Source organism: Eleginops maclovinus, chromosome 15 (genome assembly GCF_036324505.1).
Source record: "Eleginops maclovinus isolate JMC-PN-2008 ecotype Puerto Natales chromosome 15, JC_Emac_rtc_rv5, whole genome shotgun sequence".
NCBI lineage: Eukaryota > Metazoa > Chordata > Actinopteri > Perciformes > Eleginopidae > Eleginops > Eleginops maclovinus.
Window position 1 is genome coordinate 11,292,264 of NC_086363.1, and position 20,691 is coordinate 11,312,954.

Here is a 20,691-nt window from a genome sequence, read left to right on the forward strand (position 1 = left end):
TTTCTCCTTTTTCGTTCTGCACGTCTCTGCTGCTCCACCTCCTGCTCTTCTTCTTTTTAATATACTTTTTCTTCCTCATTCTATTCCTCTCCCTCACTCACCACCTAATCCCATGCCCATTTCCGCATTTCCCTCCCTCTTTTATCTGACAGTCCTAATTAAGCTGTCTCAAAAATAAAAAAATAGAAATCAGAAAATTGGTTTGAAACTTCTAAGTCCATGGTTTCTGTCCTAGCTTGCAAATATGTAATAGTCTATGACGTGATGGCAATTTTGGAGATTAGCAAGTCAGAGAAATCCTGGGAGAAATGTGAAGCTGAAGGCATTGAATTTACAGTAGCGCCTTGCAGCAATGCTAATCCAAGCACTGCAGAAAGAGAGTCTGTCTGGCAAGTGAAATGCTTAGTCTGAAATGTGCTGATACAGAAAGAAACATGTATGAGTATTATATACACTGAAATATGTGTAGAGTAAGACCCTATTTTGAGGAGCTAATAAGCTCAATTGCCAAACTGCACTATTAGATGAGAAAATACATCTTTATAGGACTAAATATTCCTCGCTTGTTTTGGGGGGAGGGATGTGTTCAATTGTGACTTACGTATATGAACTGCAATGAAACTGCAACATCTGAGTCAATAAATGTATTGACTGACATAAATTGCCTCCAAACGTGTTACCAGGAAGCTTCTATCTGATACTTTAACATAGCATGAAGCTGACAAGGATGGGTCAATGTATACACTTGTATTGCGACTATTTCTTTGGTTGAAAGTAGTTCTGGTGAAAATTAGTCACAGCAAGACATGTGGACTATTTCATCAGTGTGTCTGGAAGAACAACATGCTTCTTTGACTGCTCAATTGTTAAATGCTAGCTGTGCCACAAACACATTTTATTCACCTATACTGTATGAGGGGTGGCAGCAAAAATCTTTATTTTCTAAACCTTAACAAATAAAACAGCATAGCTAGATACAAAAAACAGCAATGAGAAGCATTAACTGACTACAAGCTCACCTCACTAGCTGCTAATAGCTAAGCTAAGTTCAAAAGTAATAGCAGTACTCAACATGTGACTTTAGTTCATCTTTAGTGACCTATACAAAGATAACCAATAGCAACGTTTTTAATATCATAGTTATTGCTGTAAAAAGTGGTGTTAGTTGATAAGTTACTACCCTATTCAGTGTCAGCTAGCTTGTTAGATATGGAATTACAAACATTTTATTAGATACTACACACAGACTGTTAACCAATAGCTAACAGGTCATTTTGCATCAAGGTTATGTAAAGGGGGAAACATTTATTTTAGCTTCTTTTTGATATATCTTATTAATGTTTTTGATGGTATTCAAATGTCCTTCATAATGTTTTCTTTTTGTTTTGCACCACCGCAGCGCAACCAAAGTGAGCGGTTGAAAAGGGCAAAAGGTGCCATCGTTTCAAAGTATGGTTGCTTCAGCCAACTGTCATGGAAAAAAACTAAGCAATCCTTGTATGTAGCCTAGTAATTCAATTATCCAATTAAGGTGCACCGAGGAAGGATAATTCATCTAATAACAAGTCATTTTAATTAGTTTAAAGTACTCAGACACTTCATGTGTCCATTAATCAGTTATTTTCTCCGCTTTACTCTTGCTTCTTCTTCTCTATGTTTTACTACTGCATCACACCCTCTCCTTCCAATGCACTGCATTTCCACACAGCCTCATGGGAGACTTAAAGGGCGAGCCCTCTTGCCATATGAAATAAAATGTGTTACAGAAGCAGTGGGAGAGAGAGAGGCCGCAACAGCAATATACTGTAGCTAGGCTAACTGATGGCTCCTTGGAGTCAGAGTTAAGCATGAGAGAGAGAGAGAGGAGGAGGAAAAGAAAAGGTGCATAGGGGGGAAGGCAGAAACAGAGGTGGTAGTTAGGTTTATTGATGCGTCCTAGGAGAGAGGCGAAAAGGTGGGAGGGGTAGCAACAGTGTGTGTATGAGGCAATGGTACATCGCTACCATCTTCATATTATAGTTGACATTTCATTAATCTGTTTGAGATTAGGGGTGAGCAATATGGCCAGAATCTTAACTCAGGATAAGAGTATACTGTAAGTCACAATAAAGTTCTATAAGTTAAATAAATAAATAAATGTTTTTTAATGACCAAACAGTACTAAATCTGATTTAATTATTGTGACATGAGACAACGCTGGAAACTGAAAACAGTAAAACAAAGATTATTTCAAAATGGAAGCTTTTCGAGTTCAGAGAACAATAATAAGTGTTACAGGTTTTAGGGATAACTGGTGCGTATAAATAACAGCATACCTTCCTTCAGCGCAATATAAGGCAATATAAAAGTCCCAACAAATGTGCTTTACCGAGAGGAAACAAACACTGTCTGCAGGTTCTGCTCACCTTTCATTTAAAAAAAGGTGATAAAATCATATATCCAGATCCTATAACTCATCCGGACTAACAACGTCACTCTCCTCCTCCATGTCTGCCTAAATATTGTTGCCTTGCGAGACAGCTGGATATGAGAGATTGCGATATTTTCAGAGCTGCGCAAGAATAGCTGCCGGTGTAGAAGCAATTTGCAGAACACATTTCTACCGCTGCACGGTATACACAGCTTTATCACAAAATTCTATTTTAGATTATGTGTAAATGTGCATGGCTACCTGTGTGTGTGTGTGTGTGTGTGTGTGTGTGTGTGTGTGTGTGTGTGTGTGTGTGTGTGTGTGTGTGTGTGTGTGTGTGTGTGTGTGTGCGTGCGTGTGCGTGTGCGTGTGCGCGTGTATGTCTGACCCATAGCCCCTTTGCGGCAGACACTCCAGGATGTCGTAACAGAGGCTGAGCTGGTCATCTCTCTCACTGCTGTAGATGCACTCCAGAGCGACCGCCATCAGCTGGTCTGGGTCTCCGATGATTTTCTGCTGGCACTGAAGGTCAAGGAGAGGAGAGGAGAGGAGAGGAGAGGAGAGGAGAGGAGAGGAGAGGAGAGGAGAGGAGAGGAGAGGAGGACCCTTTTAGGCATGAAAAAGTATTTTTGAATATCCAGATTCAAGCACTGTATCAATTTGAGTGTGTGTGTGTGTGTGTGTGTGTGTGTGTGTGTGTGTGTGTGTGTGTGTGTGTGTGTGTGTGTGTGTGTGTGTGTGTGTGTGTGTGTGTGTGTGTTTGTTTTAATAGCCAGGAGACATGTCCTTGGCTGTGCCCTTATGGGGTCATAAATATAACATTTACAACCCAGGGGTACGACACTGGCCCTGACATGGCACAAACATCAAAGACGCAGTGTGTGTGCGTGTGTCATGGTTACCCGAGTGTGACCACCCCCGTTGTGTGTGTGTGTATATTTACGTCAGGTTTGGAGTGTTGGAAGATGATGAGAGGCAGCGTGAGGTCTTGCTGGGCCAGGCTGACCAGGTACTCTCTGAGCAGAGATTTAGCAGTACCCTCTTTCTGCCCCTCACATCGGTGCAGGAACGGCACCATCCACTGGAAAGTGTCCTTTACATACCGCTCCATGCAGGACTGGGAGGAAAGACATTTACTTTAAGTTTATGAAACGTAATAAAATTGATACAATCAGGTGCCCACACACCCATAGGTCTAATAAAACAAACTGTGAAAATCTTTATCGTCTATTTTACTCTAAAATGGGATCATAATTTACAAAATGAGGTTTTATTTAAGAAGACTTGAAAGTAAGGATTGAAACCATAAAATATATGGGAAACTGTTTACTGAGGTAATAAATGAACGAGAACTACAGTCATTCTCTCATAGTCTCCTATACAGTCAGAATTTTTTTTTATGTGGGCAAAGTTGCCACGGAAAATATTTGTAAAAACATCTGCTGTCACAAAGGGCAATGGTAACGGGATTCTGTTCGCACTGCGTTTGTCTTTTCTTGAGTACTTATGGATTTTATTTCAAACCTTTGCTCTGTATTATGCAATTTCCATCAATGTCAACAAAGAAAAGATTTTAAGGTTATTTCCCAGCAGCCCTGGATGCTCAACTGTTGAAAAGTTAGAGTAAGGGTAAGGGTTAGTTATTGGCAGTTATGTATTTCAAAATGTTGTTAAAATATGAGAGTTAAACTCTTCTCATCTAGGGTCAGGGCTACCTTTAGCACTGCGTGATTATTCTTCTCATTGTCAAACGATTTAACTCCCTTCCAATGTCAAGATGGGTCAAATTTCGCCTGAACAGTGTTTAAGGGTTAAGACTGTGCTTGCATCCAAATGTGCCATGCATATGAACCTTAAGTTGAACTATAATTGCTATGGCGTGTGGGTTGTGATTTGAGATGATGCATGTCAAAATCTTGCATGGCCTTGCACCCACAATGCAACAGCTCTGATTCAGGGATACACAGATAAGAGAGCATCTACAGGAAAATGGGATTAAAAAATATATACAGATCCTAAATGAAAACTTGCACACCCATACGTAAACATTTTACCTTGCTGAACTGTGTCTCTGATAAAGAAAGACATCAGATGCAGGGAAAGAGGAAGATTTAATCTGGGAGAAACACACACACACACACACATGCACACAGTGCCCAAAGGGAGAACCAGTCAAACAGCATGTGTTACTGCAGTCAACAACATTTGCTGGCTGGCTGCCTGTGTGGCGGATCCTACTGGCAGTGGTCGTCACAGGCTAAAGCTGGCAGTTATTAGGTACAATTTAGAGGACAGCTCACATTATGTACTCCGTGGGGACTACAGACTGTAGTACCTGCTACAGACTTGCTTTTATAACTCTCTTGAGTCTGTGTTGGGGGTATGTTTGTACTATCAAATATCAGGGATTCCAGGATTTTAATTAAACTGATTTACACTGAGATTCATTGCCTATTCAAAGTCCAATTAGCAATACAAAAATGGTAAAAAGCTGTCTTATTTTTACTGGCAATGTCAACTAATAGGAACTGTACTATAAAAAGCAGCATGATGGTAAATGCACATTTTAAATATTATAGTGGGACGGAATATATTTCTGTATAAAAACATCATAAATGTATAAATGCTTTCATTTCCTAATGGGGTTTGGCCAAAACTGTAAAAATAATTTTACTTGAATGGCTTGGCTTTCAAGGCAATATGATTACATGAGTGTGAAAGATTGATTTGATCAGATGTCCATCAACCATTTTATAGTTTTATGAATAAACTCATATCTCATTTCAAAACATATTATGTGAATAAAGCCTTTCAAGGGAAACGTAAATTGGGCCACTTACGTTTTTCATGAGCAGGCGGAGCTTGTCAATGTCACTTAGCTGCTGCAGATCTTTAAGTGTCAGACTCAGTTCACATGATGTCTCGTACACAAGTGTTTCCATGGTCACCAAGTCATCACACAGGATCTCCAGCCCGGGGATCTCCCGCTCCTTCGCCAGGCGCACCAGCGACAGGGCGCAGTCCACCTGATCGAGAGGGAAAATCAAAATGTATGCAAGTCAGTGTTGCACAAAATGTATGCGTGTCATTTCTAAAGACTCAGAAGGATAACTCTTTGACTAGTTTCCTGTTACCGCATTTGGCCTTTTAGGATATAATAACCAAATGCAAAAAACAGACAGAGAGCTACATTTCATCATTGAAAGGTGATGAAATCTTCTGGTTTGAATTCGACCTCTAATTTCGAGGATGGAAAAAACCACATGGACTCTGTATACTCCAATCTGAAGCAGTGCAGACGCACTAAAGAAATCCTTACATAAATTCTACATTCAGTATTCAACTGTCCTGCACATATATCATTTTGAATTATTGCTAATAACTAATAATAGTAATTAAAAAATGAACATTTATATCATTAGAAATACAGTGGGGCAAAAAAGTATTGAGTCAGCAACCAATTGTGCAAGTTCTCCCATTTAAAAAGATGAGAGAGGCCTGTCATTTTTATCATAGGTATACCTCAACTATGAGAGACAGAATGAGAAAAAAAAATCCAGGAAATCACATTGTAGGATTTTTAATGAATTAATTGGTAAATTCCTCGGTAAAATAAGTATTTGGTCACCTACAAACAAGCAAGATTTCTGGCTCTCACAGACCTGTAACTTCTTCTTTAAGAGGCTCCTCTGTCCTCCACTCGTTACCTGTATTAATGGCACCTTTTTGAACTTGTTATCAGTATAAAAGACATCTGTCCACAACCTCAAACAGTCATACTCCAAACTCCACTATGGCCAAGACCAAAGAGCTGTCAAAGGAGACCAGAGACACAATTGTAGACCTGCACCAGGCTGGGAAAACTGAATCTGCAATAGGTAAGCAGCTTGGTGTGAAGAAATCAACTGTGGGAGCAATTATTAGAAAATGGAAGACATACAAGACCACTGCTAATCTCCCTCAATCTGGGGCTCCACGCAAGATCTCACCCCGTGGGGTCAAAATGATCACAAGAACGGTGAGCAAAAATCCCAGAACCACACGGGGGGACCTAGTGAATGACCTGCAGAGAGCTGGGACCAAAGTAACAGAGGCTACCATCAGTAACACACTACGCCGCCAGGGACTTAAATCCTGCAGTTCCAGACGTGTCCCCCTGCTTAAGCCAGTACATGTCCAGGCCCGTCTGAAGTTTGCTAGAGGGCATTTGGATGATCCAGAAGAGGATTGGGAGAATGTCATATGGTCAGATGAAACCAAAATAGAACTTTTTGGTAAAAACTCAACTGGTCGTGTTTGGAGGAGAAAGAATGCAGAGTTGCATCCAAAGAACACCATACCTACTGTGAAGCATGGGGGTGGAAACATCATGCTTTGGGGCTGTTTTTCTGCAAAGGGACCAGGACGACTGATCCGTGTAAAGGAAAGAATGAATGGGGCCATGTATCGTGAGATTTTGAGTGAAAACCTCCTTCCATCAGCAAGGGCACTGAAGATGAAGCGTGGCTGGGTCTTTCAGCATGACAATGATCCCAAACACACCGCCAGGGCAACGAAGGAGTGGCTTCGTAAGAAGCATTTCAAGGTCCTGGAGTGGCCTAGCCAGTCTCCAGATCTCAACCCCATAGAAAATCTTTGGAGGGAGTTGAAAGTCCGTGTTGCCCAGCGACAGCCCCAAAACATCACTGCTTTAGAGGAGATCTGCATGGAGGAATGGGCCAAAATACCAGCAACAGTGTGTGAAAACCTTGTGAAGACTTACAGAAAACGTTTGACCTCTGTCATTGCCAACAAAGGGTATATAACAAAGTATTGAGATGAACTTTTGTTATTGACCAAATACTTATTTTCCACAATCATTTGAAAATAAATTCATTAAAAATCCTACAATGTGATTTTCTGGATTTTTTTTTCTCATTCTGTCTCTCATAGTTGAGGTATACCTATGATGAAAATTACAGGCCTCTCTCATCTTTTTAAATGGGAGAACTTGCACAATTGGTGGCTGACTAAATACTTTTTTGCCCCACTGTATACTCTGCTAATATACATCTTTTAACATATTTCTTGTTCTTATATTGTTTTCTTTTATATTTCTATGTTCATTTAAATATTACATTTTTTTCAAAAAAGGGGTAAAGAATGTTTTCCCTCTAGGAATAAATAAAGTATTCTTATTCTGATTTACTTGAATCTCGTGCCATGGATCTCTCCGCCATGTTAAATCTGCTTAAGCCAGTCAAAGCAGCAGGTGCACATTGTTTGCAACAAGGTGCCATTTCATTGAAAAACTGTTGCTGAGGTCACTGAACTGGGACGTGTGCAAAATCACATCCGTACCAATCTGGGACTAAATAATACCAGTCAGTCATTACTGATATCCAATCATTAGTCTTCGGACAATAAAACAATGGAAGACTTGGGCTTCCTGCTACTCTGATCCATAAAACTCTGTCCAGAAGAGCAACCAATCAATATCAGACCACCTATATGCTGGCAGCACGCCCGGCCAATCAATGCTCAGCCACCTGTGGATGTTAGCCAATCGATAGCAGATGCCGCTGGGCCCTGTAGCGATGATTGCTTTCTCTCCACCTTTTAGACAAGGAGAGCCCTTCGGCAGAGCTCTTAGCGCAGCGTCTTGCTCGTGCACAGGGCACATTAGCGCACGCTCCCGGGGTCTGCAACCTTGTTATTTGGCTGATCTCTCAACAACTTTGCAGCTGAATAAATAATTGCATGCGTCCGCGAGAGAGAAACCCAAATCACCTTGAGTCCGAGCCTGAGCAATTAGATACAACAAGAGAGAAGTCTATTGATCTAACTGTGAGTAAAGACCCTCCCCGTCCCCTACATCCCTCCCTCCTTGCTTCACTGCTCTCCGGAGATAGATTCCGGAGCTAACCACAGACAATTCAGATGCTAAAATCTCACACTTTTTAATTACAAGTTCGCCTCCGTGCCCTCCCCTTATCGTTCTCTGCTGCGTGTAACACAACTCTCTTTCGCCGCCCCGGCACATTTCACAGACTCTCCGGCTTAATTCTCCAACCCAATTTGAACTTTCTTTTGTCTCTCTGTCTTGTGTTCTGCCAGTCCTTTCTTTCACACATCATTTCCACATTTTGTCCTCTTCTACCTCTCCTCACCTCCTGCAAAATCTCTCTAAAATTTACCATGACTGGCCTCCATTTGAACTCCAAGTCTGGCCCTTTTTCCATCTCAGTGTATCTGCCTTCCCTCTCCGTCTGCTTTCCAAAAAAGACACCCTTTCATTTTGTGTCATTTTGTTGTTTCAGACACTTGTTTATAATATCCTTTATTTCTACCCTTCCATCACTTTGTAACCTGTGATTTTGGTTCACTATAGAGAGCTCTTACAATGAGATTGCTTTCCTTTTTACCTCAACGTCTGTTAGTTTCTGACCTCCCCTATTTTTGTGTTTGTATAACACTCTAACATAACAAGGGACCTCGCATTGGCCCAGCATTTATCCTCCTCTTTTCTTTCTGTTAGTTGTCTACCATTTTCCTCTTTTTTAAACCCATCTCTCTCTGAGTCATACTGTCAATCTTCCCATTCAGCGCCTCGCTTCATGCGGCTTTGTGACCGGCTTTAAACACTCCAGCTTCCTCTGATGTGCCTCCTTTTAATCAAACCCCATTTTCCTCCATTAAAACGCTCTCCCAAGCATAAACACAGCCTGATGAGGAACGAGAGGAGGGCGCAAACGAGAGTGAACAAATGAGAGTGAACAAATGAGATGAAAAAGTAAAGAGGGCAGGAGGGAGGGGAAAATGAAACTCAGGAAATGGCAGCAGAGCCAATGTCTTTCTCTCTCTCGCCTAGGCAAGTGTGAGAAAGTGTGTGAGAAAAAAATAATATGTGTGAGAGTTTGGGACACTCCCAAGATGCTCCTGGAGTAACGTGTGAGAGAGAAAAAAAAGGATGAGGTCACATCAAAAGGAGAGAATGAAGGAGGGTGTGATTTCTAGAGATAAAAAAAGACTTCCTGCTATGTGTCCTTCTGACTCTCTCTATGAGTGGAAGATGAAAGCCACCATTCCCTGGTCAGCTTCAGAATATGAGCAATGGACTCCCAAATTCCCTCCTCCCTACACCAAGTGAAAGGAATGGATTGGAGAAATAAAGTGGAAAGATATGACTGCACAATGATTAGTCCTTTCACAAAGAGAGTGCTGTGACAACCTTGATCCATCACTGTGGAGGAGGTAAAGAGAGGACATGTGGATAGTGTGGGAGGAGAGAGGGGGCTGCTCCAGCGGTTACATCCCATTACTCTGCTAAACAAGTCCTATCAAGTCCTATTTTCAGTTACAGCATGAGAACGTGGATGACAGAAGCTTTGTTAACTCTTCATTACAAGCCCATATGGCAAATAGGATGATGCCTGTCACAGATAGGATCAAAGTGACCTTGAGTGATGGAGGTTGGCAACATCTCCCGTCACGTTTAAAAGAGCAATGAGCAACGGCAATTATCTCCACAATTGCCAGATGTCTATTAATTAATTTGATGCTGCTATCCAGCTAAAATAGTAGATGGAACCTGAAAGGAACCAAGCTCCCAGGAAATGCTCCGGACGCTGAGGAAAACATTCGTAGTGGCCAAACGGCGGTTCTACAACTTCGGTATCAGCCCATGACGTCATTGGGCCCAGAAATACAGATGTCTGTAAATTAGTGGATAACTTTTAAACTAAATAAACTACCAAGTATTAACACTTGTACAGCTCTTATTTGAATCATTAGGTTTTAAAAGTGGTTAAACGGCTAAAAGCTGAATCCAGATTTATTTTCTCTCATTTTACTGAGCCGAGCGCGGGAGATCGGGGGCGGGGCTTAAGGGAAAAACCATCTGCGCGTGCTCTATGCTCTCGTCAGCCAGGCATGACGGGTCATTTTTGACATTTTGCTCTTGAGAATGTCAGGCCATTTAGTCGTCATGCGACAATGAGCTGCTCTCATAGGAATGAACGAGGCCCCGCCACCGATGCTGTATCTAGTTATTTTTACATCCATGAAAGGAACCTTAGCTTTGAATCTACAGGGATATGTTGCTGCTAATGGTAAACGGTGAATGGATTGCATTTATGTAGCGCAGGTCTTTTTTTTTTTTTTATCAGGTCTTTTCGACCCCTCAATGTTTATGTTGTAGAACAAAATGTTAACATTTTAACCACAGACCTTATTTCGTGAATCCATCCATAAAATCATTCGAAAAAAACATCGACGAGCCCAGATGTGGTAAAATGATAACTCATTCTTAGATTTAGGAATCCTTCATGCACCGCTTTAGAGTTTTTGGCCACAACTGGGATTCATTCAACATCATTAGATGTAGGTACCTGTCTGGAGCATAAATCGATGTCCATAGCTCGGGTTTGGTACCAGTCGGTCAGCAGCTCGATGGACGGTGTTGCCGTGCGAAACCTCAGCATCTCTGGAGCGTCCTCATACAGGAAACTGTCGTCATCAAACAAGTTCTGCTCCAGCATCGCTCTGAAGGAAGACATGGCGGGAGAGTGGAGTCAGAGGCATGTCTGAGTGTGTGTTTTATCTATTTGTTTACTTTCCAGCCTCTTTCAGTGTGAACATCAGCCCTTTTCATAACAGTGTCAATACAAAGATGTTGCACTCTCCACTAAATTGCAGGACCATCAGATAGCCTCACGAAGGCTAAATAAAGCAAGGAATGCATTATTGATCAGTATTAAATAACAAGGTGGTGTTCAGAAAACGAAATATATTCTGAATTTATGAACGATTCAAAATCAGCAGAGGCCGTAGAAACAGCAATTTCCCCCCCAATCTTTGTCTGTCGCCTTTTTCTCTCTCTCGATTGCTATAATGGGGGGAGTGGAATACGGGCCAAAAGTTTAATTTAAAATCCTAAAACACAAGCAGGCTGAGAAAGCATTATGTCTTTCTACCAATCTCCTATTCTCAGTTTCAGCACTACGGACAGCGCCACATCTTCAACATACACAGCTTAAATCATTGAGCTAATTAAAACAAAAAACATGATACGGCGATCATTAAAGGATAGTCAAGAATTGACCAATCTCATTAGACAATGAAAATTCTTATTCCGGGACAACTGACAAAAATATTTGTCCTAAGATGAATTGTCAATGTAGCCAAAGTCAGAAATGGCTAATTGCTCTGTGCCATCGTGCTTCATTTCAGTACAAAATCAATTAAAAACACATTTGCACTTGCTGATCTTTCAATACCATGAGTGGGCACTGTGTTTTATTCTAAATCGGTCCCATATTTACTCTACTGCTGCTGTAAATACATGTATCATTTTCAAAATGGGCCTAATATATTCGTTTAAGAAGATGTTTCTGTTTGCAGTAGCGAAAAAAGGGCTAAAGCTAGAGAGGACTAACAGGATAGGGAGGGTGGCAGCTGAGAGTGAGACTAACTAAATGTTGATTAGGGTCTTCTCATGGGATTTGTCAAAACTAACAACAAAAATAGAATATCAACACCTTCATCCTTTCAGGTTGGGTATAGGGTACGAGCAGGAAAAACAGAAACAATCAACCATAGAAATAGAAATACGGAGAATGCGGATATAAAATGGCAGAAAACAAGAAGTGTGGGTGTCATAAGCACTGTCTTAAACATTGCTGCGGTAGCACAATAGCACAATAGCCGACTGATATAATGACTTGACACCAAAGAGCAATAAAATGAGCTTGCTAAACGAAATTGTAAGTGAAGCTGGCCTCCCTACTGCAGCAGGCAAATTGCATAAATTGGCAGTGCAACAAGATTTGATATTAGTTTGTTATGGTTCCGTTTCACATTTAGATAATAAGATGTCATGTTTTGTTTCTCATAACGATGCCAGCACTAGCATCTGGCCGGTACGGAGCGTGGATTCTAACAGTTCTACGCTGCGAGAGTCTTTGTGGGAGATTTTAATACCATATCAGGGGATTTAAAGTATTGCTTTATTGAAACGCTTGATGTGATAGCGTGTTTATGTCAAAGGAGATGTTCAGTGTTTACCTGCATTCCTCCGCCTCGCACCAGTCCATCTCTCTGTGTCTATCTTCGTCCCATGGAATCAACGCCAACTCCTCTCCATCCATGCTGAGTTTAAAAAGACAAAGAGTCCGATGAGTACAAATGTTATACAGAAAAATACAAAGGCAAAGCATGACATGGAAGAAGAAGGGATGTACTAAATTAGAGGAAAAGAGGTCAGTCTGGAAAAAAGCATAATCAGAAACTAATATCAAAACAAAGACCAACGACTAGCCAGGAGTTAACAACAAAAAAAAAGCACACCAGACCTAAAATGGCAGCTTATAAATCAGCAAAGACATTTATGGTCTGAAACTAAACATGGTCATAAACAACCAGAAAATTCTGGTGAGAGGTAGCAGCATATGGGAAATGGAAACAGCGGCGCATAATAAGTAAAGAACGGGGGGGAGAAAAAACTAAAAAAGCACAGCAATAAACTATTCAAAGAGCTTCGGAAAAAGAGTCAGAGTCGTGCCTCGGTTGTAAATAGCCGGGACATTTAGTTTCTAAACGCCGTGTTGGTGCTAAGCTTTACTCCTTCCTGGTCTCCTTGAGTGTGACAGGTCTGAGGAAGATAAATAGGTAACACACGAGAAAAGAAACCAAAGTGAAGAATGACTCTGTAACCTCGAGTGTCAGTGCTGACAAGACTCAGACACTTAGACACACACACACACACACACACACACACACACACACACACACACACACACAAAACTGGGATACTGGAGTTTTCAGAAGCAGTTTTATATCTTATTCTAGGATTAATGCATTTTGCCCTGTTATCTATTTGTCTTTAGACAGAAAAATATGTACTGTGGCTGTAAAACTCAAGGAGATAGCGCGGGCCACAAATCATCTATAGCTTTGGTGCAGTTAAAGGCCGAGTGCTCGCACGCTGCTGCAGTTTCTTTTTTTTTTTAACACGGCCATAAATTCTATCCAATCACAAAATACATAAGATGTGTCCGAGTAGCGGATGTGATTTATGTCAACGCGCAAAAGTAGCAAGATTTCTACCAATGTTCAAGCACGAGTCCATCCATTCAGATTGGAGTTTTAACACCGAGAAGACAGAGATCGAGAAGTCTTCCCTTAAAAGTGAACTTCTTTCCCTTTTTTTTTTCCTGTCGTTCCCCATCTCCCTGCTCCTCTTTCCTCATTTAAGACAGCCAGGTTAGAGGGTGGAGAGTAAATATTGGTGTGAGAGCTCGGATATCGATGGGAGGAATGAATTATTCCGCTCCCGCTCCTCTAATCTACTTCATGTCAGCCTGAGAGAGGAGGGAATAGAGGAGGGTGGGGGGAAATGGAGATGCAAGACAAACTTTGTTCTAGTTTATTTTTATTACAACCAAGCGAATCCTTTTCAAGGTAGAAGTATTCAACAAAATATCACTTCTCTGTATTCTTCTACAGGTCCCATTGCAGACCTGGTCGATATACAACAGGAGGATATTTCCCCATTTCAGTGTAGCAAAAGATCTTTGTATATTGCGAGTGAGCTCCAAACAGATGGCGTGAGCTGACTCCGTCTGCTGCAGTGGAGGAGCGTCGCGCTGTTGGGGGGTGTGGTTGGTTCTCACAGGCTGGGGAAAATAGGAAACTGCCCCACAGCAGCAGAGCCATGATGGATGCTCACTGCAGAGCCACTGCCACCTGACCTCCATACAAACTTACACATGGCTAATAAAAGGGAGTGGTGTTGGTGGTGTGCGTCTATGTATATCCAGAAGCCATTTGTATTGTATACATGTACAATTCTTTTAACTCCAGGGGACATTGTATAAATATATTCATGAATACATTTTATACTGCCACTGAATATATAGGAGTAGATAAAAAAAAAATGAATAAGTGAAAATGCAAGGGAGACGAGTTAAAGGTATCAAAAAGGCAAAAATGGATGGCAGCCTGCACTCATTAGTAAATCCAGTCTGTCACCTTTACTAGTTAACCTTAACGGGGTGAGTAAGGACTTCTTTCTCTCCGAAACACTCTGTTTCTCACACATCCTCTCCCCCTTCAGTGCTCCTCCAATCCCTAAGCAGAGGTGAGAACTAGAACAAAACGAGTGCACCCATCGCCGCAAGTGTTGTGTCCTTTTAAAGTGTTTAATTTTGTTTGCGTGTAAATTTAGAAGATGCAATTAGGTATTGCTCCTTTTTATGTCATTGCGATGTTTGAAAATGCCCTTAAGCTCTGTGGGTACACATGTGTAATGTAAGGAACGCTCCTGCTGTGTGACAGTGAGAACAAAGAAAAAGAAGAAGAGGTGAAAAAGACCTCTGAGTACATGCTTCGACGGATGTGTGATTCCAGATTTGGGTGCTTTTAATTTGAACTGTAGGTATACATTCCACTTCTGCGTTCCAGAGAGGTGTGAATTTTAATTTTCAGACATCCAAGAGGGCACCTGTCCCCAAAATAAGTAGTTTTAATGTCTTCAATGTTGGCAGAGTGAATTGTTGTAAAAATAGGGAATTAAGAACGAATGAAAGTATGAAAGGAATGAGATTCTCAGTTTGGCTACAATTTAACATGTTCTTTTCTTTTGAATTGTTCACTTTAATTTCCTTTTTAGATCAGATTAGACTCATTTTATTGCCCACATAAATGGAAATATGTCTTTGGCTTCTCCAGGGACAAAATAAAGTATATAAAACACAGAACACAACACAACATAAAGATGTACAAAACACAAAAATGAAAAGGAAAATGTAGAAGCAATAATAATAAAGAAAGCTTATTTAATATAACAGCAGCAGACTTTAATTGGGTAAATGGAAAACAGCAGTGGTGACAGTACACAGCCTTGTGGTGCCCTTATATATAAAACAAGCTCATCTGAGTAGACCTCATTCATCAAAACTTCCTGAGTGTGCTTCTGTAAATTTAATCCCATGTTTTCTGACCTAAGCAGCTAAAAAACAAACAGACTGGGCTGTTTAATTTCACGATTGAGAGTTTCATTTCATGTGATTGGCACTCCAGATACCCAAATGTATGGGCACAAGACGTGTGTGCATATGTGTCTTACCAGGCTTCGGGCAGCAGGGTGGTGTACTCGTGCGGAGAGGTGGTTTCTGGGAAGTTGTGCACGATAGCTAATCGATGCTGGAGGAGTTCGGCTCCGTGATAAGTGAACAGGATGTCCAGAGCCTGCACGTTACTCTCCTGTAGGTAAACAAATGCATGACAATAAATGAATACATACCCAAAGAAAAAGCACCAAGTTTATGACAATCGGAAACTAAGCCGCTATTTTAACACAATATATACAGTGGTATGCAAAAGTTTGGGCACCCCTCTGAGATTTCATGACAATTTGCTTTTCCTTTATAATAGAAGATCACAGCAACAACATTTGTTTTCCTACAAAGATGTAGACGTTTTAGTGTTTTCCAGACCAAAATTCTTAGGGTAGCATTACATAGTTTTATTATAATAAAATAAAATGCAAAAAATGGGATGTGCAAAAGTTTGGGCACCCTTATAAATAGCATTCATTTCAACACCTGTACGGATTTATAGCTGACAGGTTGCTGCACAAAATTGCTTTGATTAGCTCATTAGACCTTCAATTACAAAGACAGGTGGAACCAATCATGAAAAAGGCTATTTAACATAGGTAATAGCTGGCTGTGCCTGGCCTAGGTTCTTTCTTAGGGAGTGGCAAGATGGGGACCTCAAAACAACTCTCCACTGACCTGAAAGCTAAGATAATCCAACATTATAAATTAGGAGAAGGGTACAAAAAATTATCTGACAGGTTTAAACTGTCTGTCTCCACAGTCAGAAACGTAGTTGTGAAATGGAAGGCCACAGGAACAGTCCGTGTGAAGGAAAGATGTGGTAGGCCGACAAAAATAGGGGAAAGGCACAGGCGAAGGATGGTGAAAATGGTCACAGAGAAGCCACAGACCACCTCCAGAGAACTACAACAACATCTGGCTGCTGATGGTGTAGTTGTTCACCGTTCCACAATCCAGCGTACTTTGCACCAGGAAGAGCTCATTGGAAGGGTGATGTGCAAAAAGCCTTTCCTGAGTGTTAATCACAAGAAGAGTCGCATGAGGTATGCAAAAGCACATCTGGACAAGCCAGAAGCATTTTGGAACAAAATACTGTGGTCAGATGAGACCAAGATTGAGTTATTTGGTCATAACATGAACAGGTATGCATGGCGAAAAAAACACACTGCATTCAATGAAAAGAACTTGTTGCCCACTGTAAAATTTGGTGGAGGATCTATCATGTTATGGGGCTGTGTGGCTAGCACAGGTACTGGAAAACTTGTTAAAGTTGAGGGCCACATGAATTCCTTACAGTACCAGGAGATTCTTGACAAGAATGTTCTAGAGTCAGTCACAAAGTTGAAGCTACGCCGGGGTTGGATTTTTCAGCAGGACAATGATCCTAAGCACCGATCAAAATCCACCAAGGAATTCATGCAGAAGCACAGGTACAATGTTCTGGAATGGCCATCCCAGTCCCCAGACCTTAACATCATTGAAAATGTATGGATTTATTTGAAGAAGGCTGTCCATGCACGGAGGCCAAGAAACCTGACTGAACTGGAGACGTTTTGTGTGGAAGAATGGGCCAAAATACCACCTGCCAGGCTTAAGGGACTTGTCTGTGGCTACAGGAGGCGTCTACAGGCCGTTATTGCAGCAAAAGGAGGCAATACTAAATATTAATGGAATTATTTCTTAGGGGTGCCCAAATTTATGCACATGCCTATTTTTGTTTGAATGCACATAAACATGTTTCTGTTTGACCAATAAAAGTTATTTCACTACTGAGATGTTTCTGTTACCATAAGGTATAACATATGTTAAAATGAAGTTGCTGCTTCAAAAGCTCAGCAAGTGACAAACTGATGCAGTGGTTTTCCTAAGGGGTGCCCAAACTTTTGCATACCACTGTAAGAGGGGAAATGGGTCCAAAACACTTAGAAATAAACAAAGAAATAAACATAGGTGCCAGTATACTAAATAAATGTAGACAAAGCCAATGCAGGCCTGCAGAAAAATCATACCTTGATGAAGGTTATAGTTACATTTCATTATACTGCATTTGTTTTTTGAGTGTGTACTGCACTTAATTTACCCTGGCATAGTTTCTTGCTGACAAAACGATATTTTGACTGCGGAACTTCTTGAAGAACTCTGCATCATATTTCTGCTCCGCTGCGTGAGGACCGCCAAGTATCTCCTGAAGAATGTAAATCATGAGAGAGAAAGAGAAAGAGACGAGAGGAATTAGGATTGGGGAATGCAACAGTGGTTCATAAAACAAGACATTTGTGAATCAGAGGGTTATCTTTACAGAGAAAATTGTGCGAGTGGGTTGAAAGTCAAACGAAGATGAGCCGACAAAAAGAGCAAGAAGAGGATCAGCTAGACAAAGTCAACAGAGATGCTATTTAACTTCCTAGTATGCAGCTGTCCTGTCCTTTTAGTCAAAACCATCTGAGGAAGGTACAAAAGTGTGTGAGAGTGCACATGTGTCAGGAGGGAACATTTGTTGTCCTGGCCTTTGGCTCAAAAGGATTTATGCACGTCTGTGTGTATAAAATATCTGAGGCATCCTCTATGCCATGAGTGTGTGTGTGTCTTTGTATAGATGTGTGTGTGTGACACTGCGTGTCTGATGGATGGCCCTTTGAATGGCCCGATGCAGACAGAGCCAGCCCAAGTCGGGATGATAAACACCCTAATATCATATTCATAGACAGCCAGAGAAAATGGATTGGGGCAAAAGGAATCTGACGAGGGCTTCAGTTACCATGACAATGTCCGAAATAAAGAGAGAGACGTCACTCCGGCTGAGCTGAATACGAAGCAGGTCGAAATCTCATCTCTCCTCTCTTGCATGGGAGAAGGTACGGCCCTGTTCTCCCGTGATTTATTGCGGATGAAAAGGGCGTGCGTGTTAACATTATTCATCGTAAATCTGAAATCCAGAGTGTTAAGTGGGTGCAAGTGTCAAAGTCCCACTTTAAGCATGTAGCTATGTATGCTGCACTGATGCTTATCTCCTGTAGGCCTATTAATGTTAGAGTACAACGATATTTCCTTATGTCACATTTGCCTCCGAGCTAGTGAGTTACCAAACCTTCATTCGTTTATTTATAAACTTTACATGCCTCTCACGTAACTATCTTCTCCAACTTTTCAATATTTCTAAAGAGATTAGTGGGGTTAAGAAAGAGTATCAATAAAAGGCAGATGAGAAAAGCCTCTGTGCTTTGGGGGGGATTCGATATGAAAGGGTGGAGAAAAGAAAGAAGGAAATGTTCAGTTGCCGCTGGGAAAACAACTAAGTAATGAAGAATGTTTTCTATAAAAACCTTAACTTAGGGTGTCTCTTACGCAAACATGTAAATAAACACATCATATGTTAGTGATTCTTAAACTTCGAATAATAATTTGAATGGTGGTTAGCAGTACTTCAAACACCCTTCACACCCATGTAGATCCCCAAAAAGAAGCCTAAATTGTGTATGCTTGATTCTTATTCATACAATAGTCTGGAAAACATCCATTCATACTACACTGAGACCGCCTCGATTAACACGATTAATGCAGAATCTGAATGCATGGTAACGATAGCATTCTGGTTTCTTTATGAGAGGGCTTTGAATGACAGTAAGTATGAAGAGAAAAGGCCGAAATGCAATTCCAATGGCTATTGTCCGACAACAATTTATGTTTTTTATTAGCATTCATATGGGATATCTTTTTGTATAGAGATAAGCTGCATGATTGTACAGATGTGTAATTTGCTAATCGGACTGTAAACAGTCAGAGTCGGACAGAAGAAAAAGTATTCGCCTGGATATCCACTGGCTACCCCAGAGGATTGTCACTAATAGGTGGTGTGTTCTGAACTGTTGACTGCTTTAAATTTCTATAAAAACTGATAATTTCCAGACTGAGAAGGAGTGGGCTCTCATAGGGCTGACTATCTTGTCTGGTCATACCGTGTTTACACAGGAGGCATTTCAGCTGCGTTTTAATCTCACACCTATCTGACAGAATGGATATGCTTTCATTTCAATTACAGCTGTCTACATAGGCTACAACAACTTTTACTATTCCTGTATAACCATGACCCACAACGTGATGTGGGGCTTGAAATCTATTTGCTCACATGCTACAGATGTAACTGCAGGTGTAGTTGAGTCTGAGCGGATCCAGTGAAGACAGGATGGTAAACTAAAAGCGACACTGGTAGACATTTACAATCGAATGGTTTGTGTGTATAAATGTGTAGTTTTATAATTGTTTTTTTATCTAGATCTGCTAGAGCACAAGGTGTTTTCTAAGCAAGTCAAATCTATTGGTTTGAGTATGTTTTTAAGCACACAGCGATAGGCATTTTTTACTACAAATGTCACAGACAAACAAATGATTGAGATCTTTATCTTATTCCATCCTTATTTTATATAGTGTGTTTTTCTATCTGCTTTTTCCATTTATGACAGCATTCTATCCCTGTTTTATTGTTGACTTTTTCTATTCACCCTTAATGTCAAGCAGTTGTATTTCTAATATGGAAGCTTTCAGTATCATTTCAGGTTGTGTAATAACTATGTCCGATGTGAATAGAACTAAATAAATGTTCGGTGATTACCTCGTAGGTTTCGAGCCGGTCCAGATAGGAGAGTAGTTTCAGTCGGCTCCGACACAGCTCCTTCTGCTCCAGAGTCAGCCTAAGAATATACATGTAAAAACATTAATCAATTGCATGCTGGTACAATCTCAAGACTTTATAATGAACATTGCCAACCCTAAAAAATGAAATGTAAGATCTGAAAAGTGCTTCAAACTTCCAACCTGGCCCACATATGTCACTAATGGACACACTCTAGCTTTAAATGAACTGTAAATTGACCCTGTACAGGCTCCCCGCGGGGACCTATATAACAATGCTGTGGACTGGTGACTACAATACCACACTGTGCCCTCTAGACCTAATCATTTTCTAAAGGCCACAAATCAACCCCTTATGACCACAAGAGCCCTTTGGTTGTTATGTATGTGACGCTAGTTGTCAATGAGGTGAGTGATTGCCCTGCGAGAATCAAATCCATTTTCAATGTCATTTAATCACGACCATAAATAAATTGGATGACCACAACACCAAGGCACCAAGCTATATAGGATCTACCTACGATTCAATCACCCAAGGTATGCCCGTGGGAA

The 20,691-nt window shown here is 40.9% G+C and overlaps 1 protein-coding gene across 1 annotated transcript in view; it reads right to left on the reverse strand.

The window, feature by feature from the left end:
* The window catches only part of nbas (NBAS subunit of NRZ tethering complex), a 153,615-nt gene that overhangs the window by 103,141 nt on the left and 29,783 nt on the right, over window positions 1-20,691 (reverse strand). The window contains exons 19-26 of the mRNA XM_063902089.1: window positions 20,120-20,198; window positions 17,591-17,695; window positions 15,516-15,652; window positions 12,455-12,538; window positions 10,780-10,933; window positions 5,251-5,436; window positions 3,354-3,527; window positions 2,799-2,932 (exon numbers count right to left, since the gene is read on the reverse strand). Of these exons, the coding sequence (XP_063758159.1) occupies window positions 2,799-2,932; window positions 3,354-3,527; window positions 5,251-5,436; window positions 10,780-10,933; window positions 12,455-12,538; window positions 15,516-15,652; window positions 17,591-17,695; window positions 20,120-20,198 (1,053 nt within the window). The remainder of the gene's footprint in view (window positions 1-2,798; window positions 2,933-3,353; window positions 3,528-5,250; window positions 5,437-10,779; window positions 10,934-12,454; window positions 12,539-15,515; window positions 15,653-17,590; window positions 17,696-20,119; window positions 20,199-20,691) is intronic.